The 24021-nt window shown below is 46.9% G+C and overlaps 1 protein-coding gene across 1 annotated transcript; it reads left to right on the forward strand.

The window, feature by feature from the left end:
* The first annotated feature begins 719 nt into the window (after positions 1-719).
* On the forward strand, positions 720-2230 carry LOC123409608 (sucrose synthase 5-like). Its single transcript, XM_045102463.1, has 5 exons — positions 720-799; positions 1118-1334; positions 1414-1509; positions 1599-1775; positions 1857-2230. Exons 1-5 carry the CDS (start codon positions 720-722, stop codon positions 1986-1988), a joined length of 702 nt encoding a protein of 233 aa, XP_044958398.1. The 3' UTR covers positions 1989-2230.
* Positions 2231-24021: the final 21791 nt, after the last annotated feature.

Here is a 24021-nt window from a genome sequence, read left to right on the forward strand (position 1 = left end):
AGGTCGGCAGCCACCGCTTCTTCCCCCACTACGCTCCGGCTGCGCCCCCTGCTCCGCGGCAACGGCGTCCCCGCCCTCCGGCTGCGCCCCCTGCTCCGCGGCAACGGCGTCCCCGCCCTCCGGCTGCGCCCCCGCCTCCGCGGCAACGGCCTCTCCACCGCCCTCAGGTTCCACGCCGTCTTCATCCAGGAAGTGGCTGCTCCTCGAATTAGAGGGCAGCAGCTCACCTCCCAAGACCGGTCACCGGCTCACCATTAAGCGGGTCTTCAACCTGCTGCAGTTAGACGAGGAGGACATCGAGGAGGGCGAGATTGAAGAAACTTTAGGCGACAGGAAGAAGAGAGCCAAGGCTGCCTCTGAAAACGCAGCTCTAATTCTTGCGCCAGATGACATTCTCCACCTGAAGACAGTCGTCGCCTGATTCAGCACCAAACTCTGAATTCTTCAAGAATTTTGGAAAGGAACTTTTTTGCTTGTATATCCCTCTTTGATGCCATCAAGTTTCTGAAATAAAGAGCGCAGCTCATGTATCTTTTTTTTTCATTTCATGTATCTTTTCATGAAATAAAGAACTTTTTTGCTTGTATATCCCTCTTTGATGCCATCAAGTTGCTGTGCATCTTCTGAAAGTTTAAGGAAGCTTAACCCGAGCAGGAGAGAATATGCTTTGTTTCTCTTTTGTGATCTTCTGAAAGTTCTTGGCCTAGTGTGGATGTCCAATGGCAAAAAGTTTACCTGATGGCAAAAATGTCCAATGGCAGCTTTGTCATCCTGAGAACTGGGGCAAAAAATGTTTCAGGTATGTAGGAGGCTCTTGAAGAACCAGCAGCTCGTGGAAGAGCTGGAAAAATCACTGGATGACAAAGCTGAGATGGAAAAGCTTGTGGAAGGCTTTCTCGGTTACATTATTTGTTCGACTCAGGTTACTTCGCTTTAAATTTCCCAATTCCCTTCTGCAGCTAGAATCAAGTTGATGGAAGAAGTTTATCAGATTTGGAGTCCTTTATGCTTGCAGGAAGCAGTAGTGCTACCACCATTCGTTGCATTCGCTGTTAGAATGAATCCTGGCATCTGGGAATACCAGAGTTTAAATATGCATCTGGGAATGAATTCGCAGATTTCAGGAGTGGGGGTTGGGGAAAGGATGGGGTGAAAATGCCGAGAGGTGCAAGGAGACTCTGAATTTCCTATCTGAAGTGCTCCAGGCAACAGATCCTATCAACATGGAGAAGTTCTTCGGCAGGATTCCATCCATATTTAACATTGTTGTCTTCTCCATCCATGGTTACTTTGGCCAAGAGAAGGTTCTAGGATTGCCAGACACCGGCGGTCAGGTATCGATATTAGCAAATAATAGGAGATAATACTCTGATCAGGGCATCATATTCTGAAGGCATGGTTTTTCTGTGACAGGTTGTCTACATCCTGGACCAAGTCAGGTCCATGGAAGAGGAGCTGGTGCAGAGGATCAAGCAGCAGGGTTTGCACATAACACCAAAGATTCTTGTGGTAAAGCTTGATCCTAGCCATTCATACATGTCATTTCTAATGGTTACTATTGTGCTGCAGCTAAACTAATGGCTACTATTGTGCCGCAGCTAACAAGACTGATACCAGATTCCAAAGGCACGAAATGTAATGTGGAGCTCGAACCGGTTGAGAATACGAAATATTCAAACATACTACGTGTGCCATTCAAGACTGAAGGCGAGAAGGATTTGCACCAGTGGGTATCCTGGTTTGACATTTACCCTTACCTAGAGAGATACACTCAGGTTTGCCAGCTGCGAATTATTAATTATCAGCACTCTCGTGTTAGCAATGTTCAGTAATTTTTTATCCTGGCATGATTTCAGGATGCTTCTGCCAAGATCCTTGACATTCTAGAGGGCAAACCAGACTTGATCATTGGCAACTACACCAACGGAAACTTGGTGGCGTCCCTCATGTCGAGCAAACTAGGAGTCACACAGGTGGGAAATGATTGATCAAAAAGGATTCCTCAAGATCTCTTTTACCAGCAATCACAGTTGATATGACATCCCAAAGTGGTCTTCCTGACAGGGAACAATTGCACATGCTCTCGAGAAGACAAAGTATGAGAACTCAGATGCTAAGTGGAGATGATGTAGACAACAGTTTAATCATTAGCACAACTGATTCATGAGCTGTGTCACTCTTATTGAAATATAGTCACTGGCATGAGTTTTTGAAGATTATGAGAATTATAAATGACCTATATATAGAAATTTGGAGAATTGTTTGAGGATTTTTTGGAAGGCAGAACTATAGGATGCTTCACAATCACAACGTAGGTACTTGACGGTATATTCCTTTCTGGAAAAAATATATATACAGGGGAAATTTTATGAATGAGCTTGGACATAAGGGTTACTAGGGTTTCGAAGAGGTCTAGGAAGTTTGAGTGACCTCGGGGAAACAAAAAGTAAACACATTCTCAAGTTTTAAGTCCAAAGTGTCATTCATAAATCTGGTATCATCAGATAAGTAACAGTGGTGAATCTGGTATAAACAGATCCACATAAATAGATGGCAAATTAACAGAGGCAAGCTCACTTATGCTGCTTCCATGGAATGGCCTCCTCTCCTAGCACACCTACAGCCTGAAGAAAATAAAATGGAGTACTCTGATGATGAAACCTTGTTCCTCACAGCTCAAGAGCCACAACAAACCACATAGTTCATCTTCAGTTTCATAAGGAAATTGTACTGTTTGTTACTCCCTCCGTACCTAAATAATTGTAGTTGGGGACAACTAGACTAATTCTTCCCAACTACAATTATTTTGGTACAGAGGGCGTACATTTTTTATGTCCGTCTCTTGGATTTCATTGTCATCTCTTCTCTTCTCTTCTACACCACTTCAGTTTGGGCAAAATATCAGCTAACATTCTGAAGATCCAGATGAAATGGTAATAATAGCAGTAGTCTTATGAATAAGCTTGGACATAAGGGTTACTACAGCTTTGATGAGGTTTAGGAAGTTTGAGTGCAGTTGAAAAAAAAAAAGGTAAACACATTCTCAAGTTTTAAGTCCAAAGCGTCTTTCAAATAAATATAAAAGGCAAAGTATCAACCAACCAAGCACATTCTGAAGATCCAGATCAAATAATACTCCTCCCTCCGCCCGGAAATACTTGTTGGAGAAATGGATCTATCTAGATGCATTTTAGTCCTAGATACATTCATTTCTATTCATTTTTGCGACAAGTAATTCCGAAGGAGGGAGTAATAGATAGATCCACATGAATACAAGGCAAATTAACAGAGGCAAGTCAGTGCAGCTTTCATAGCACAGCCTCCTAGCACACATACAGTCTGAAGAAAACGCACAGAAAAATAAAACAGAGCACCCTGATGAAACCTGGTTCAGTATCTAATGGCCTCACAACCCAAGAGGCACAGCAGGACACGATATTACTACTTAATTTGTTAGTACAAGAACATCATCACCGAATTCGACCGGCAGCGAATAAAACAGAGTCTTTTTTATTTTGGAGCAGCACTGGGCTCTCGAGCATCATCATCAGCAGTAGAACACGACTTTCTTCAAGCTGTCCTAGAGCGTAGGGAGGGGCCTGACGACCCCGGCGCCGGCGGGATGTCGACGAGCCAGACTGGAGCGCACTCATGATGGATCCACTGTCGGAGCTGTCCGGCTCGATGTAGAAGCGGGCGCGGAAGGAAGCCAGGCGAGCGTAGTATGCTGGAGGGACTGCAATGCAGGGAGGCAAAAGCACATTTTCAGTCAAAAAATGTTTACAGTTCACTGAAGACTTTCAGAATGTTGATAAGAGGAAGACTTTCCATGAGTGCAGTCCCTCCTGTAACGTTTTTTTAAGATTACATGATCAAGACGGAGTTGTGCGTTACGTCTATCATCACATAATGAACATATGCTAGCCGCGTGCGAGCACTCTGGAGCTGCTCCGGTCTGCACGGCTGCGGTGAGCGTGTGGTGTCCGTGGCAGCTTGGCATGCCAGGGACAGGCAGCGGCGCGGGCGCCAGGGCCAGGTCTGGCTGATCACTGTCTTGCCAACGCGTTCCGCAGAGCGCGCCTTTGACATGCCAGGCACGTGGTCACCAAGGCAACGGGGGACCTGGGCGGCGCCTGCTGACTAGAGGTTGTCTGGGGTGTTACTTGGGAATCCTAGGTGCTGTAGGGTGCCAATACTCGGAGTGCAATGGATCAACGCGAAGCAGTTCATCCAGAAACGAATCTGACAACAGACTATTTGTACCGTTCCATTCGTTATTGGTGCGAGCTATGGAGCTGACCTTTGGAGGTCAGAAATGGTTATCTGATGTGAGTGGTGTGGCAAATTTTTAGCTAGTTTAGAGCACCTCTAGCAGATCCCGTATAATGCCGACCGGTAAAAGTAAGATTGTAAGCGGGGCGGGATGGGGCTGCCCGCCGGACACCAAGACGGGAGCAAACATTTTTAGGGGGCTACTTTGGCTGCCCGTCTCACGCCCCTTAATTATTTGGGGACAATGCGGCAGCCTGCATGTGTCTGCAAAGACCCGCCAGACACTATGTACACTTCCAACGTTGTACTACAAGTCTACAATACACAGTTTATCACAAGACTGTAAGAGCCACATGTATTACAGTCACCTGCTTGGTTTCAGCTTGGACAGCAAAGTGCGCACAGAAAAAGTGTACTCATTCAGCAAACTAGTATGTACAACAAGAAAACCCTCTGAATTCTGAAACATTTTGCTCATTCAGTAAACTCAACATGAGTAATTCTAATATTGCTAGACCCAAAACATGAAAAATGGCTATCCCAGATCAGATTAATCGATTAACCCAAGTAGCTTCAGATGCTTCATCGCTTGTACAAAAAGCTTGATCTTCTGGCCTAATACTGCTGCTGGTGCCGAGGGTCTCCAAATATGCTGCACGGAGGTTCTGCATATGAATATAGTGTAAGATATTTAGTCAATGGATGATTTTAGAATACACTCGGGAGCAGAACAAGAAGTTGTCGCCAACTGTTATGTATCTCATCTTCTAAAAAAGAATTTCACTGCCACACAAAACTCATAAGAAAGTTTCATACTAGCTCTGACTTGAACCACAATATGTACATAAACTCATAAGAAATAAACTGACTTTACTAGTTAACCTGCTGTTGTGATGATTCATGGAAAATAAACATGCATGCAATGTTTCAGGTTCTGAAACTGAAACGGAGCAAAAAATACATGAGCACTTGCTCCACAAGAAGTTTTAATCAGTCAGTTGGTTAAATTAAATTAGAGAAGGGGAGTAGTAATTCTCAAGATAAGGCTTACCTAATGTTGCACTCCGTAAATAACATCGTTTATTATCGTATCGACGGGTTTCGTTCCTGAAATGAGAGAAAAGAGATGTTAAAGTTTTATCACCAGTACACCAAAGAATGGTAAATATCACTAAAAAGAGAGCTTGTTACCGCGAGGTCGCAACCAGTCTTGTAGACAGATTAATGCCTCTACAGTGTTTTCTAACATTCTGCTCCTATAGTCACCGAGTATTCTTCCTTCGGTGGAGCAGGCTGACTCTGATGCTACAGTAGATGCAGGTGCAGCCAATACATCCTTTGCTATCCGAGACACTATGGGGTACTTGTGTGCATTTGCTGACCACCAACATAGTATGTCGAAGCCATCTTCTTGCGGACAAACATCATCTTTTAGGTAAATATCAAGTTCACTCAGCTTTGCTCGATTTTGTTGATGTTGCTTAACATGCTGGTTCCATTGATCCCATGGGTTACCAATGCTTGTACCAACATTGTTGGTTCCTTGATCATTCCTTATATGTGAGTCACCCTCATGCACAGAATATTCAACAAATAGATCTTTGAATGTCCTTTTCACATTAGCAAGATATCTCGTTGCCTCACTTTGAAGTCCAGATTTCAAGCAAAACTCCAAGAATTTGAACTTGTACCTTGGGTCGAGTATGACAGGAAGACATATGGTCAAGTATGACAGCTTCCAATACTTTATGAACTTCTTTTGCATTGCTTCAGCCATAGATTTGATGATAACATCCTTATGTTCGGCCACATTTTGCAATGTTAGGTGATTTTTTCAAAGTTCATGGAAATACAAATGAACCGTTGGATATAATGTACCGGCCACCACCATAGTCGCGTAGAGGAAAACCCTCTAAGAAGCTGCAAACAGATTCTGCCGTTTCCCATTCAACATTTGTAGGTAGACACGTAAATGTTGTCTCTTGCAACTTCATAGCTGCGAATGCTCTCCTATACTCTAGGGCTGTTTTGATCATCAAATGCGTTGAATTCCACCGTATAAGTACGTCTAGAGATAGGTTCTTTCTACAAGCAATGCCTTCTTGTGCAACTATTTCTCTGAATTTCTGTTTCCGAGTGGGGGAGCTTCTAACAAACTTGATGCTTTTCCTGATATTATCCACTACCTTGCAAGTAACCTCCAACCCATCTTGGACCATAATGTTGATGACATGAGATACACATCGACCATGTAAAAGATCTCCTTTACAAGGTAGCAAACTCTTTCTTAGCAAACTGGATTTGATGAAGCCCACACACGAGTTGTTTGATGCATTGTCTAGAGTGATGGAGAAAATCTTCGTTGTCAAACCCCAGTCTTGGATGCATTCTAACATGATTTCAGATTTAAGTTTCCGTTTTTTGTTTCTACGTGAAAGGCCTACGAAATTAGAGATGAACAAATATATTAGGCCAAGTTCAGGTATGCGCACAATTGACATTAAAACTAAACGTATGTACAGAATATAGACAATTAAACTTACGAGGAATCTAAGGCTGTGTTGGTGACGATCGTTTCACACCGAATCTTGGTGATGCCTGAGATAACACGACATTTACCCCTGGGGATCCCACTATGGGCACCACTAACGGCGACCTCAGCCTCTTCTTTGGTGGGGTTTTTGGGAGTCTTTATTTTTCTCTTGAGACTCCACATCCTACACGGAAGAATCGGGATAACTCAACCAGTTGCTCATTTGTTAATGATCGCTAGCTATATGTAATATATTGTAGGAAGAACAGAAACTAATGAGTAACCTGATTGCAACATGTACCTTGGTGAGGATCTTGGGTCACTAGATAAAGGGAGCAAAGTGTTGTAGCTGCAGCAACTTCTTCAATGAGCAAGAAGTTCGTCTGACCGTACATCACAGTAATGCAAGGAACCTAAACCCAAGCAACACATACATGAGCAGTTGCTCCACAAGAAGTTTCTAAGATTAAACACATACATGAGCACTTGCTCCATCGTTCTTGCTCCATCGTTCGCTCATTATTGATAAACTAATCAGCCAGAAAAACTAGTAGCAAAAAAATAAGGGGCCTGGCTGCTTGCATGATTGCTACTGCCTCCATTCCTAAATATAAGTCTTTTAAGAGATTTCACTAGTGGTCTACATACGAAGCAAAATGAGTGAATCTATATACTAAAGTATGTCTATATACATCCGTATATAGTCCACTAGTTCAATCTCTAAAAAGACTTATATTTAGGAACGGAGGGAGTAGTTGCTACTCTGGATCTCTATCTTCTCTTCCTATTCTCAGCACCACCACAGAAATCCTACGAATCTGACTAAGCAGGCTAGGGAAATTCCTTACGATAGGTGGTGGGAGGATCGCTGGCGACATACGGGTGGGGGCGATAGGGGGGGGATTCGTGATGGGGGGACCCCATGACTGCGGGGAGGGTGGAGGGGGTGGACGGCACAACTTGTCGCGAGCAGCTGCGTGAGGGCGATGTCGCAGGCGCGGGGGAGCGCCGAGCACGCCAATCGCGGGTGGTGAACGCGGCGCCGGCAATCCTCGTTCACCAGTAGGAGGCAGAGAGGAGCAGGCCATGGAGGGCGTCGGCGACGGCCGTCGGGGAATCAGGCAGGGGAAGGCGGCGGCTCCGTGGGAATTTCCGTCGAGAGGAAAGGAGGGTTTGATTTTTTTTTTCTTTGGATAGGTATGCGGGAGATGCAGGAGAGATAAATACATTAGCAGTCACTAAACTTGAGGCCGAAGCACAATACGGTCACTGGACTTCAGAATACGCTCAATACGGTCATTGAATACGAGTTGCGGTGATTATACGGTCACTCCTCACCGTATAGCTCTGTATTCTGTTGAGTTGACCGGTCAAACATCGTTGGCAAATTTTTTAAAACCCCCTCGAATTGTTCCCGACACAACCCACACTCTCTTTTTTTCCTCAGTCGTCTCCTCTCCCCCGAGCTTCCCCATTCCCCTTTTGGCCACCTCCGTCAACGACAAATCCCGGCTAGGAAGGACCACCGCCACACGCCTATGCCGGCGACGGCAACAAAGCCACGCATGCTTGTCTCTGTTCCGCCCCATTTGGACCGCCGCGCCGAACATCGGCTCCCTCCTGCGGCTACTGCTACTGGAGTGCTCGTCGGCTGCCTCCTTCTGCTACTGCTGTGTGCTGCTGCTGGGTGTTTCTCCTGCTGTTGGGTGCTGCTGCTGCAGACCGTCGTACTACCGCAGATGACACAGGCGCAAGGTCGGAGCTCGTCGTTCCGCCGTGGCCGCCTATTCTCATGGACCTCCTCGGCGTCTACTACGGGCTCGATGGTGGCGACCTCACGGCCTCTGCTCGCCCCGCCGGGACTATTCTTGACCAGTGTGTACATGCCAGCCGCTGCTCAGGCATGTGTACTGGCTGGTCGCTGATACGTCCCAAACGTATCTATAATGGCTGCTTGTTCCACGATCTTTTGGATGACATTGCTATATATTTTGCTACACTTTTATATCATTTTACACATATTTGGACTAACCTACTAACTCAGTGCACCCAGTACCAGTTTCTGTCTGCTGATGTCTATTTTGCAGGGGCTTTTACTCAATTTTCCGAAGCCTGAAAAATTCCAGGAAAAATATATAACAAATTAGCGAAACAGAAGTTTCCAAATCATCGAAGATGGGCCAGAGGGGGGCCAGGGGCTGCCCAAGCGACCTGTTGGCGCGGCCAGGCCCTAGGCCGCGCCAGGAGGCCGCCTGGGTGGGCCCCACGTGCTCCGGTTCCCTCCTTTGGCCTATATTTAGTCCTCCGAGAGGAAACCCTTCCACAACATCCAGAATCGCGAATTTCTCCATCGTTCCGCCGCCGGAGCGCTTCCGAGATCGGGAGTGTCAGGAGACCTCTTCTCGGCACCTTGCCGGAGGGAGGATTTGTTGGAAATATGCCCTAGAGGAAATGATAAATAGTTATTATTATATTTCCTGTTACAAGATAATCGTTTATTATCCATGCTATAATTGTATTGAATGAAAAAAATAGATACATGTGTGGATACATAGACAAAACAATGTCCCTAGCAAGCCTCTAGTTGGCTAGTCAGTTGATCAAGGATAGTCAAGATTTTCTGACTATGTGCAAGTGTTGTCACTTGATAACTGGATCACATCATTAGGAGAATCATGTGATGGACTAGACTCAAACTATGAACGTAGCATATAGATCGTGTCATTTTATTGCTATTGTTTTCTGCGTGTCAAGTATTTATTCCTATGACCATGCGATCATATAACTCACTGGCACCAGAGGAATACCTTGTGTGTACCAAATGTCGCAACGTAACTGGGTGACTATAAAGGTGCTCTACAGGTATCTCCGAAGGTGTCCGCTGAGTTAGTATGGATCAAGACTGGGATTTGTCACTCCGTGTGACGGAGAGGTATCTCGGGGCCCACTCGATAATACAACATCACACACAAGCCTTGCAAGCAATGTGACTAAGTGTAAGTCACATGATTTTGTATTACGGAACGAGTAAAGAGACTTGCCGGTAACAAGATTGAAATAGGTATGCGGATACTGACGATCGAATCTCGGGCAAGTAACATACCGAAGGACAAAGGGAATGACATACGAGATTATATGAATCCTTGGCACCGAGTTTCAACCGAGAAGATCTTTGAAGAATATGTAGGATCCAATATGGGCATCCAGGTCCCGCTATTGGATATTGATCGAGGAGTGTCTCGGGTCATGTCTACATAGTTCTCGAACTCGCAGGGTCTGCACACTTAAGGTTCGATGATGCTTTAGTATAGTTGAGTTATATGTGTGGTTACCGAATGTTGTTCGGAGTCCCGGATGAGATCACGAGCGTCACGAGGGTTTCCGAAATGCTCCAGAAACGAAGATTGGTATATAGAGTCATCAGCCGCATTCAGGCGCGGGCTGTCGGTTGCCAAGACGGAGGGAGGAGGCCGAGGAGGGGGAGGCGGGGGTGGCGGTGCCGCCGCCTGCACCGTCGTGAGCCGGATCTTGGGCGGAAGCTGGTGCTGCGACGTGCTGATGGGAGACGACGGGGTCGGTGATGGAGATGGATCCGATGCTGGTGCCGGCGCGGGCGACATGTCAGGGTCGTTGGGGTCGCACAGGAGCGGGAGGCTGAGGGACAAATCCTGCTCCGGTGGCTTCGGCCGGCGGCGAAGGAGGCGACGGAGCGGCTTGGTCTCCGTCGAGGAAGAGGAAGAAGAAGACGCAGACGCCGAGTGACTCTATTTTGACCAGTCAACATGACAAAATACGGAGCTCTACGATGAACTAGTGATCGTATAATCACCACAACTCGTATTCAATGACTGTATTGAGCGTATTCTGAAGTCCAGTGACCGTATTGTGCTTTGGGCTCAACTTCAGTGACTGCTAGTGTATTTATCTCTATGCGGTATATGCGGGTGCTGTTAACAAAGCGGTGTAGCCGCTTCAGCCCGCAACAGGCGACACAGTCGGCCCGACGGCACTTTACATACTTTTTATGCAGGACGGCCCATTGGGATGTCCCGCTCCGCTTACACCCCTAGGTGCCAATAATTGGAATGAAATGGATCAAGGCGAAGCAGTTCATCCAGAAACGAATCTGACATCAGACTATTTGTACCATTCCGTCGTTATTGGTGCGAGCTATGGAGCTGCTCTTTGAAGGTCAGAAATGGGTATCTCATGTAAGTGGTGTGGCAAATTTTTAGCTAGTTTAGAGCATTTCTAGCAGACCCCGTATAATACCGACCCGCAAAAGTCGTTTACAGCTTGCGAAAACCGGTTTTGATGGACCAACGCGGGCGCGAACAGAGGCATGTCCTCTCAAAACGGACCCGTATAAAAGGATATTCGCAGAACATGCTGTTATACGGGTCGTCAATGCGGAGTCTACTCGGACGCCACCGCGTCGACCCGTAAACCGAATACCTCGTAAATCAGAATTACTCATCTAAAATACAATAATTATTTAAATCACCGTATCAAACTAAATGAATGTCACACATAAATACAGAACTTATCCCGTATACAAATCACACATGAATGAAATGTGCTCCTGTCCATCACGCCCACGCACGCCACCGTCTGGTGCCGAGTCGTCAAGCGGGATCCTGCCGGCGTGCAGCCCTTCCTCCCATGTCCTCGGTCGTCCGCTGAGGCGCATTGCTCGACTCACCGGCCTGGCCATCACCCTAACAACAAGTGCTACTTGTCACTTTGGCTGATGAACAAAATCAAGAGCCAAAGTGACAAGTAGCACTTGTTGTGCATTTGGGACCTCTTGTGATTCGTCCGTAGCAGCAAGATGTGCATCCGCTGGTTGTTGGCATTGCTGGGTCGTCGATTTGGCCTTGGACGAGGCCACGTGCGCGACTCCCAAACCAAGGCATCCAACGGATTTGCACTGGGGACGCTCGCCTTCCCTCAAGCTCCTCCGTGCCGCTCCAGCCGACACCACCGCACCTCGTCATCCGCTCCGCCTCCGGTGACCGCGTGCCTCGCCTTTGCTCCGCCCCATGGCGTCCCACGCACCAGCGGCGCCCCGTCACCATCGAGGCCGTGCGCCCACTCTGCTACATGCCCGCATAGCACACGTCGGCTTCGCGTCCGTGCCAGCTCTGCCGCGCCCCGGTCTCTGTACCTCCCGCAGCTCCATGCGTCGGCTCGGCCCTCGCGCTCCACCAGCCACACCTTCGCATCGCCGCATTCTCCACAATGCGCCTCCCGTGCCACTCCAGCCTCCACACGCTCCCGTGCCCCGGCCTTCGCACCGGCTCGCCGCACCTCCTCTGACCCTGCCGGCGCGCTGCTCTCCCCCACATGTGCGCCCACCGGTCCGGCCCCCGCGCACCCTGGCCGGCTCCAGGGCTGCTCCGGCTACTCCCGCGTAGTCGGCTGCGGGAGACAAGCGGGGTGAGCCAACTGCCTCCAAAAATTAAAAAAAGGAAGGATGGAGAGCCGACTGGATTAGAGTGGACTGGTTGTCCAAATAAAAAGAGCATTCGGCAAAAAAGAAAAGAAAAAGAAAGGGGCCCCTGCTACGCGTCCACCGATGGATGTTTAGTAAACATCTGTCACCTCGATGATCGTGCGATCTACACGCACAGCCATCCGATCCACGCGCGGGAGACAAGCGGGGCGAGCCAACTGCCTCCCAAAAATATAAAAAAGGAAGGAAGGAGAGTCAGTTGGATTAGAGTGGACTCGTTGTCCAAATAAAAAAGAGCATTCGGTAAAAAAAAGGGGGCCTGCTACGCGCCCATCGGCGGATGTTTAGTAAACATCCGTCACCTCGATGGCCGTTGATCTACACGCACAACCATCCGATCCGCGCGCGGGGCTCCGGCCGACACCTTGTGATTCTTGAAACGACAGTCGAGTTGCGGAAACAATAGCTTTGTTGCAAAAATAAATTTTGGACCATTTAATTCCTGAAACAAAGGTCGAGTTTCAGAAACAATCGCTTTGTTACAGAATTTCTTTCCTTCGTCTTTCTGCAACAGTGGCCGTGTTGTAGAAACAAATTCCTGAAACAATGAACGGGTTGCAGAAACCGGTGTGGTCTTGCTTGGCCTTGGCGACGAGGTGTGCCTGTTGGAAGAGATAAGATGGAGAGAGAGGAGGGATGGGGAATTGAAGCGGTGCGTCGGTTCACAGAGCCACGTGACGGAAGAGCAAGGCAGATGACATTTCATTGTTTTCATCCGGCCAACGGAAATCTTTTCCCAAAAGAGAGAGAGAAACTTAAAAAAAGAAAAGACGACATCGGGCCGGCCTGCCCGCCTAATTCGACGCCAGACTGGCTCGAGTTTTCCATCCACTTTGACGCCCGACTAATCAAGTCCGGCCGGCTGGCACGCCCGCCGACCGCCAAAGAAAAAAAAACGGGGGATTTAAAAAAGACTGACATCACTGGTTAGCTAGGCCAGTGAATGCTTTTCACCTAGGAAGACATGTGCAGCCAGGTTAGCTAGAATAGCTGGCTCATGAATTGACCCGTCATGTTCAACCAGCTAGCTAGCATCGCTGGTGCATGAATGGCTGTCATCGGCAATGGATACGTCTCTGCCACCATTTTTAAACCGCCACATACGTTCCCAAGCTACCGGTGTGGTACTAATGAAACGTCCAACCGAACCGGCCGGCGCGCTCGTTCCAGGTCCACCGTCGCTGTGTTCAGCCCACCAGGTACGTTAACTGGATATATAGAAAAAAAAAACGAGCTGAGCTAATCTGGACGTACCGCTGGGCCGCCCTCGTCTTTGGCCCACCAGCAGCTACGTAGTTAGTAAACGACAAGAGAAAGGAAAAAATACGAACCTCGCAACTATAATAAGAGAATAAAGGCAAACCAACCTCTCGTTCAAAAAAGGCAAACCAACTTGTGATTGGATGGTTAAAGGGACAATGGTACCTTCAACTCACTAGGGTTTAAATTCTGATGCTTCCATTAGTCTTGGATTTATTTTAGGATTTTCGGCAATACGCTTTTAATGAAAGGTAACGTTTTCGTCGATGACGAGGCGTCAAAGATTTGCAAGGACTATCTGACCACGCCGTCGCCTTCGCTGTCTCCGTCACCACCTCCACCTCCTCGCATGACGGAGGAGGAGGAGGCCCGACTCATTTAGCGTGTCATATGCACTATGATCCACGGCCCACTTAAGCAATCTCAGTCAACTTTCGTCTCTCATGATCTCTCACCTCTCCTCCCCCGATTTGCTCCTCCCAACCCTAACAGCCGCCAGCCCGCCACTCTCTCCGGCACTGCTTACTTCAGCATTTCTCCCTCTACGGCGCCTCCTCTACCTCGCGTTCCGCCCGCTTGTACTCAAGGGCGACTGGGTGGTGTCCGTGGCCACACCCCTCGGGAAAAACCTAGGCTAGGCGACGTTGTCACCGATCCTGGCCTCCGTCCCGACCTCAAATCCCTTCCTCCTCATCAAGCAAGTCGCCGTGCTCCACTAACGTTGACCTCGGACGGCAGCGCCCCACCCCCGACCTCAAACTCCTGTGGTGGCGTCCACCATGTCTAGACATTGTCCGCCGACGGCACCGCAAGATTTAGGGTCCACCCTGTCTTGCCTTGCCTACCGGTACAACTAGCCTTCCCACATACACAATATGCCTAGGCCACAGACGGAGACCATGCTTCGGATCCAAACACGAGAATCCCACAAGACATGGTTATCTTTTGTTTAGGACTTACAATATCTCCTCTGCGTGAGAGCTCTGACATGATGCAACTTACAAGTCCATGACAATTATCCAAATAGTACACTCAGCTGAATATGTGAGTTTCATCGTATATGTATAACCTTTTTTCTCCTAGGTTTTCCAAATAAACTCAGATTTCTCTTTTCTTCTGTATGTATGGTTTAATTGTTTTCCAAAGTGTACATTGTATGTTTGTGATAAGTTCTTAATTTATTCTTTCTCTTTTACATACCGAGCAGAAAAATAATAATAGAAGTATTTGTTTAGTTTATTTATGATAGCGAAAGGTTGAACCTGGAAGGCACTTCAATTATTACTATTTTTAATTTATCTTGTCATCTATTGAAATTACTAAAATAGCCAAACCACATTCTGATTTGCTGTGCAGCAACTATTCTTGAAGTTGGCATGTACAATGAGGATGCTTACATGCCTCTTTAAGTCGTCGAGTGTCACATTAATTATTTTGTTGGCACTAACTTAGGTAAAAACTAGAATTCCCACTTTGAGAAATGTTGTTGGTCAGAAACTCAATTTTCATTTTGTACATTCCAAAATTGTCAGGTTTGTTATGTAACATTTTATTTGGCTCACATCATTCTTGAATGCTTTCAATGGAGGTGGGAAAACTTCAAAGTTGAAGGAGGTCTTGTGATGTCGATACCTACATAGTTTGCGCGATTACATAAATGATGCCACTTATAAGCATGAAGGGGTTTAATTGCTTAACTTATAAGGTTTATACATCATATTCAACCTACAAACCTCATGGAGCAGTCCCCCGATGTATGACTAATCAAACCCTAAAAACTAAACAAAACTTCAAAGTTGAAGGAGGTCTTGTGATGTCGATACCTACATAGTTTGCGCGATTACATAAATGATGCCACTTATAAGCAGGAAGGGGGTTTAATTGCTTAACTTATAAGGTTTATACATCATATTCAACCTACAAACCTCATGGAGCAGTCCCCCGATGTATGACTAATCAAACCCTAAAAACTAAACAATACTTTTTTGTAGTGTAGTAAGAAGATATTAGCCTCTTAAGAAAATAAGTAAAGATTAATAATTTTCAGGTTACGAGCTTCGCCAAATTTTATCATCATGAATACATATAATAGGAATAAAATGAACATTTCTCCTTTTTGGCTATATGTGTAGTGGACTTCTTCCTCGTAAGGGCAAATGCAGTTTACATAAGTCTCTGAGAGTACCAAGAGCAAGCATTATTACAAGTGGAACTACTTATTGCTCTTCACTTTGGTGGTTAAGCCCTTGTCCCATGGAATAACTCTCTTTGTTCGGGTTGTTCCGATAGACTCTGACTTCAGAAACTTTGAAGTTGCGCTAAAGCACCCCACTTCTATAGCCGTTGAACCGTCTCATTTTGTGGGTTAATTTATGCATCCCTCTTATTACTTCACTTATAGAGTTGCCAAACTATTTGATAATTTGTAGAATTACAAGTATGTAGGAGTACAATACTGAATTTATTTCAATACAGCTCAAGCTAAGATCATACTGTGTTTTTGTAAAAGATCTAAGATACTCATTGTTTCCAAATCAACATGTCTTCCCATATCATATTGCTAGATGTTTATGATTTGTGCTATGTTGATGTAGGATGTAGTGATACATGAATGAAAGATCTAGGTTGGGAAGACACATTTTCAGTTGACGAACACAAGTCGTGGAAGGACCAAAAGGTCAAGATTCAGAATACAATGTTCCCAGGTACAAGCACATGTCATTTGAAGCATTGCTATCAGTGGTTGTAAATTCCACAGGTCCTTGAAGAAATGTGAATGTGATGTCGATGAAGGATGTTAAATCTTCTTGCTTTGAATGTCTAATTTTGTGATGACGAATTGATGAACATTGACTAGGTTAAGATTACCTTTTGTGGTGCACATGTGCAAAAATGCAAACGATGTGGTAATATTAGTACAATAGCTTGAGATGGAAATGTTCCTTGTGTTCCTTTTTGTTGACTTTAGGAACACAATCTTTGAGATAATCATCTGTCATAACCTCCAATTTTTCTTGTGGATCATGTTATAGACCACTTATGAGAAAATATATGTGCCTTTTTTCATCTTAATTCTATTGACATGCTATTGGATAAGTGATGCCTTTTACTTTACCTTATTAATGCGCAATGATCAATGCATAATTTTGGCTTCTGCAAAAATGACTTTACCTTCCAGTTTAGCAATCCAAAGGGTTGTATATTTAAGGAACTTACTATATATCATTATATTGTTGACATAAGCTGGCGCCGCAACGCGCGCCATCATTGTTCTAGTATATATAAGATTAACTTATCTTATAAGCAAGCATATATATACAATTATATGGAGATCTGACTTATCGGGACTAGAGCCCATCTATTCGATTACATGGACGAACATCCGTAATGGCCCCAAGCTACACTAAACCGTCCTTTGTCATCTATAGCTTCCGTCCTCAGAAAGGTCGCAAGCTCCTGTGCAACAGCAATCGCGCGTTGCTCTGGTAGGACCTTCGTCGTCATGGTCGTGTACTATATAAGAAGAGCAGATGAATATGAATATCAATCATGATAACAAAGAATGACGGGTAAAAATAGAGGTGTGAATGTTCATTACTTACGTCGAATCTGTGATCCTTGTGCTCAGAGGTAAACGTGCGAATGGTCTCGCAAACATAGTATCGGCATAGATGCGTTCCCCGTGGCTGCTGGTCGCACTTTACGAGAATAGAATATATATAATCAAAATAATAATCTAGCATCATAAATGTATTGAAAATAGAAGTATATCATACTACTACTTACCTGAGCCGCTCTAAAGGTCAGCTTCTCAGGAAAGTTACCGGGAGTCACGCACTTGAACCGCTTCCAAACCCTGCCCGACAATGATAATGATTTGCTAAGTTTTTCATTAATTGATATATCAGAAAATCATTGAAAGAGACCGATAGAGCGCAAGAATGATTGAAATTAACCTTAGAGCATGTCCTGCAGGCTTTGGAACTGTTCCAAGGGTTTACACGGGCAAGAATAAGAAGAGCAAGACGGCTAAGGCAAGGGGTCCGGCTTTCTCAACATTTGAGGACATCTTGTTGGTCAAATCTTGGTTGAACACAACATTGACTCCAATATGTGACATCGAGCAAAAGGGATACACGTATTGGGAGAAGATTTGCAAAGACTATCTGACCACGCCGTCGCCTTCGCCGTCTCCGTCACCACCTCCACCTCCTCGCAGGACGGAGGAGGAGGAGGCCTGGCTCATTTAGCGTGTCATGGAGGACTCCATGGCGACGCATGATGAGCGTCAATGGCCGGGCCTGGACCGCGCCATGGCCCTCTCTGCGGCCGGCGACGACGCCATCCCCGAGCCGATGGAGGAGGAGGAGGTGGCTGCGTTCCCGCCGGCGCTCGTTGGCGCGTCGTTGGGCTGGTCCTGCACCGCGCCAGATATGGCGCATGCAGTGGGGGCGGTGAACTGGTGCCCCACGCCGCCGCAGTCACCGAAGCGGGAGGAGGTGCTGCAGGCCAGCTTCCAGCACGCCCCTGCGAACCAGGGACCGTCGGCCCACCTCTGGACGCCGCCGCCCTACGACGACCTCGTCAGCGACGGCGACGACGACGACACCGGCGACCAGTGAAGATGGCGACAACAACGACGGGCAGGCTACTTTTTTTTATGTTAATTATGTCAAAAACTCGGCCGTTTTGTGACCGTGAAAACTCGGCCTTTATTAATGTTTATCTTATTAATGTTTTAAGCTTTTAAACTGAGTTTATTTATTTTTAGTTGAGTTTTTATTTTTTTAAATCAAGTCCAACGCGGACATGATTTGGGGTGCGGCCGCACGATGGGCACACGCACGATCCATCGGACATAGGCGGACATGAGCGATCCCATTGCCGTCCCAAACGGATAAAATCCGACCAAACCGGACGTCCGTTTGGAGTCCTGCGGTGGAGTTGGCCTTAGGGACCCGGAACGAGACTAAAACTAAAGGCCCTTACGTATATATCAAATAATTTATACATATTACCTGTCTTTCAAAATTCCTTGATGCAAGGTACCTTCTGATAGGTCCGGTGTCAATCTCATTGAATATGTTTTTCTTGCTGCATAATGTTGTCAAATTATTTAACCTATCTTGAGTTAATTAAGATGGTTCTTCAATGATTTTAACTTTGAAAAACTTATTTTGGCCAATGTGATAGTCACATTCCATAGCAAGACAATACGCTCTCTAGTAAAGTGGATCTCATAAAAATAAGATCATATACCTCAACATCACATGAAGCATTAAGAGAAAAAGTCAGTTCAATATTTTATGCAACACTTCTCAAGATCATTATCCTTGTGATTAGACTAGTTAGAGAGATCCCGTGCCGCTCCCCACAACGGCTCGGGAGAAACCCTAATTCGCAGCCGCCGCCACCCTCATCCTTGCCAACGTCGGAGGGCACCGCCGGGCCCGCGCATCGTCGGCGGCCTTCCCCATCTTGTAGGGAGCTCGAGCAGCATGGGGAGGCTCACCGAGGGAGATGTGATGCTCAACTGGCCACGGGCACTGTGGTCGTCGATAAGCGCGCTACGACGGGAGGTCGCGGCGTTGCTGCTTGCGCAGGGCACGCGCGGATATGGCGGAGGCGCGAGACCTGAGAGCGGACACGCGACGTCGGGCACGAGAGGTTGCGCACGTGGATCGTGGAGGCGTGAAGTCGGGCGCGGTGAGCGAGCATCGGTGGAGGCCAAGGGCGCGTGCGGGCTCGTTTAGGCGCACGGCTGGATGCGGACCGCGGGTGCGTTCGTCTCCAGCGGATGCACCTACGACTCAGGCGCCGCTCCCGCATAGATCTGTGGCGTGTCGGTCACAGGAGGCGAGAATGGAGCTCTGAGACTCGCGGATCTGGTGAGTCGAAGCCGTGCCGGGCTAGGGGCTCCAGGCAACGTAGATCTGGTGCATGGTCTGGCGCGGGAGACGCATGGTGACCACGGCTGGTTCGTGAGCACGACTGATGGTGGCGGTTCGGCGAGGCGACAACGGTCGATATGGTGGGCGTGGCGCAGCGAATCTGCTGCTTGGATGGTCGCTAGCAGGTCGTTTGTGACTGGCTTCCCGGGAGGGGTACTGTTGGCTGCTTGTGGTGCCCGGATGCATCTTCACTAGTGGAGAAAGGGGTATTAGAACCGGTTGGTAAGGGCCTTTGGACCCGGATACACATCCGGTGCTACGTATCCGGGACTAAAGGCCCCCCACTTTAGCACCGGTCTCTTACAAACCGGTGCTAAAGGCCTCCACGTGGGCGCCGAAAAGTGCGCGCAGGCGGAGGACCTTTAGGACCGGTTGGTAACACCAACCGGTCCTAATGCTTTTTTTTTCTTTTTTTTTTCCTTTTCTTTTCAGGGTTTCCGATTCCGTATTTCGGTGTTTCCGTGTTCCGTATTTTCAGGGTTTTCGTTTACGTGTTTCCGGTTCCGTATTTCCGTTTACGTCTTTCCGATTCCGTGTGTCCGTGTTCCGTTTTTTACGAACACGTAATCGGAAACACGTATCCGGAAACACCGATTCCGTGTTTGCGGTTAAGTGTTTCTCCGATTCCGTGTTTGCGGTTAAATGTTGATGCACCAAATAAAAGTACATATATACATGTAACACGAAGTACTGGACCGATTATCATTACATAATTTGAAGTTCGTTTCCTATATATAGCTCTATACTTGCATAGAGAAGGGAGCTGGCTATTGGTTCATAGGATGGAAAAATTCTCCGCCTTCATCTATGACTTGCGTGAGGAGAAATCCTGCCAATTCCTCTGCAACTGCCTTGCAACGTTGGATTGGTCTTAGCATCGCCCGCTTTCGTTGCAGCTTTAAAAGAAGTAGATGAAAACAATTAAGTTATGAACAAAACTAACATAATTGATGGCAACATAAATAAAGTTATGAAGATCCGGTTACGTACCTCTAGATTTCTGGAAGTACGGGATTTCTCATTGATAATCCTGTGAATGTACTCGCAAACGTAGTATCCATAATAATCAGTGCCCTGTGGTTGTTGTGGGACACCCTATATACGAGAACATAATTCAGTCAAATTAATAATAATCAAGAGAATGGTAATGGTATTGAAACCAGGGTACGTAGTACTACTTACTTTGTTAATCTGAAAGTGGAGCTTGTCTGCCCATGTACCGGGTTCTTCCTTGATGAACATTTGCCAAACCCTGGCCGACAAAGAAAAATGAATACAAGAGTTAATTATTACTTACTTGATATCAGGAAATGAACGAAAAAGAGGCCGATGAACGAAAGAGGCCGATATATATATACCTTTGAACCATCTGACGCGCGCTCTTCCATTTGTCAGCGTCCCAGGTTAACGGGTCCCAGACTTCAACCACTCCTTGATCGATCTAATGATGAACAATATGAAGTGGGACCTGCGCACGTGTACACACGCAGTCATGCATACTCATCAATTACACTTAACATCAGGTAAGCAAAATGGAATGTGTACAAGACAGTAACACTCACTTGAATGCCTAGGGCCAAAGTATTTCTTTCTTGGTACTTTGTCGCTTCAAAAACCTTAGCAAATCATCCGGTGTATCCTTGTTGAACTTTTCTATTGTCTCTTGATGAAACGAATACGGGTCAATGAACCCAAAGTCCCAGATTCCTGCCAGCCTGCATTCACGAATCTTCATTCTGCATAGTAGCGTACAAAAAGAATGTCTCGTGAGTGATAATTATACGGGCAATGAACGCGAGCTTAACTAAATAATTAAATTACACAAATAAATCACTTACAAACAGTAGCAGCTGACGATAGCTTTGTCGAGGGCACGTTGATTGTACATCTGGAAAAAATCATCGAACCCAACCTCCACACCGTACTCTCCGAAGTAGTGTTGATCCTGAACTACCGCCATGATACAGTCTCTCTTTTGCCTTGCGGCCTCCAAGTACCAACCATGTAAATTCCATAGTTGGGTTGTTAGAGCACTAGGATTTTCGACCAGAGGCTGCTCGGGCTTATATTTATATACCACATCAGCAATAGCGTAACCTACGTCGCCCATGCGTGGACCGGACACTGAAGCCTGGTCAGATAACACCTTGAGCGGGGCAATTGACTGTGCTTCTTGTTGTCCGAGCTGGGGAACTTGTTTCCCGCATTTCGTCTGCTCCGCCTGCTTCATCTGCTCCGCCTGCTTCATCTGTGCGGTGTGCATCTTTTCAATGAACCATTCATAGTCTGAAAGGGGCGGCGGTGGCGGCGGTTCAGGATAATATAAGTTGTCGATGGTGCGCTCAATTTTCCACTTTGGTACGTTCTTCAGAGTTTCCTTCCAGATGTCTGGAGGGGGCTTCAGGGGAAACCGTGCGAACCATGCTTTGTTTTTGGCTTTCACGGCCTCGTCTAGTTCCTCCGGAGTCATCAGGCCTGGTAACTTCGGGGGAGTCTTGACTTTATTGGGTTTCCTTTCTCTCTTCTTGGGAGGACTCCCGTTTCTTCTGAACTGCAGCTTCCGCTTTGCCGTACCCGTAGTGCGCGCATCCGTCGGCTCACTGGAGTGCACGGGCAATGGACACTTGGCCTCGGGCTCCCTATCTTCGTTGTGGGGTGGACTTGGAGGTGCGTTGGGGGGTGGACTTGGAGGTGCGTTGGGGGGTGGACTTGGAGGTCGTGCATTCTCTGTACGAAAGTGAAAAAACTATTAAAAATAGGCTTACATGTGGTGCAACATTCAGTAATTGTTCGAGGTGGTGCATAATTGTACCTGGAGGAGTCGGTGGCCTTGGCGCCGCGTTAGGAAACACGATGTGTTTCTTCTTCCACAAGATGATACCAAGCTCCATATCTCCCAGTGTCTTCTCGCCTTCACCTCCAGGAATATCAAGCTCAATTGACTGACATCCCGGCGTAATTGTTGACAACCCGACACGAGCATGGGATGCTGGAATCTGACCACCATGGTAGGTTGCTCCAGGTTGATTCGGTAAAGCATAGCCTGACGCCACCATGAAGGATATGTTCCCCATTGGCATATGTATCTCACAGTTTGTCTTCTCCGTGACATCATCCACGGGGTAGTGAGGCGCCGACGGTTCGACTGCAGGACCGTCTTCTAGCTGCAGCTGCGTGGAACCCACGCTACTTCTATGCTGAGATGGGACGGCATCTGCTACAGGATCGTCTTCTAATTGCTACATATCAGCGTCAGGTGCAGGATCTTCTTCCTCCTCTTCAGTGTCAGGTACAGGGTGTCCCCCTTTCTTCAAGAGAAACGACACCTTTTCTTCTAATGTCGCTATCCGTTCCAGCGCCTTCCTCTTGCTTCTACCACGGCTTCTGTAAGTGCCAAGGTCTGCCGGAAACCCTTGGTTCCACGGGGTAGTGGCTCCAAAGCCTCGTGTTCGTCCCCACTTTTCGGGGTTCCCGAGTGCCTTCGTCAACTCGTCGTTCTCTCTATCGGGAACAAAAGTTCCTTTTCGAACAGCTTCTATTGCCTTCTCTAGATCTGATACGACTTGTCTTATTTTTTCCGACCATGGTCCCTCCGCAACAATCATCCCAGTCTCAGCGTCCAACGTTGCCCCATGCACGAACAACCAGAACTTGGACCTATCGGGCCAGTCATGTGTCTATGGAATGATATTTCTTTTCAGAAGCGCATCTTCATAGCGTTGCCACCTAGGCAGGGCAGTCATGTAGCCACCTGACCCCAAAATATGGTGATATTTCTTCTTCTTCGCATTCTCCGTATTTGTGGCTGATCGGGATGTAAAGACACCCGATTTCTTGTACGCCTTAAAATCAGGCCAAGCGTCTCTTATCTTCACTAGGTGCCCAGTGAAAACTGGATCTTCGTCCTTATATTTCTTCCACAAGTCTTTCTTCCACCTCTGGAATTGTGTGGCCATCTTCTTCAAAGCCCACTCCTCGACTTTCTTCTTCTTATCTTCCGCTACGCTGAAATTTAGCCAGACCGTGTCGCAAAGCACTCTTTTCAATCTGTCATCGACATAAGTAGCTCTAACGTTGGCGCCGGTCTTCGGCTTATTCCATTCTATTAAGTTGATCGGGACCAGGTCTCTTACAACAACTCCGCACTGATTTACAAATTTGCGATAACTTTCTGGGGGTTCCAGTGGTTTGCCATCAACAACAACTTTATCGATCGAGTACCTTGCAGTATCTTTCAACCTTGCGGCCGGGCCTCGTTTCGACTTTGTCTCAGTACTTGCGCTAGGTGTTCCGGAGGGCACCTAAACGGGAAAATAATGATTCGTTAGTAAGTGCAATACAAATTAATTGTTGCGTCAACAGTGACTTGAGATATACATTGGGAGAGTTTGTTCCGGAGGGCACTTCTTCATCTACTACATCTTCTATATTCTCAGCTCCGTCACCGGAGTCGTTCAAAAATTGATTGCTAAACGCATGCCCACCGTCGT

The sequence above is a fragment of the Hordeum vulgare genome, chromosome 7H (assembly GCF_904849725.1).
Source record: "Hordeum vulgare subsp. vulgare chromosome 7H, MorexV3_pseudomolecules_assembly, whole genome shotgun sequence".
Classification (NCBI taxonomy): domain Eukaryota; kingdom Viridiplantae; phylum Streptophyta; class Magnoliopsida; order Poales; family Poaceae; genus Hordeum; species Hordeum vulgare.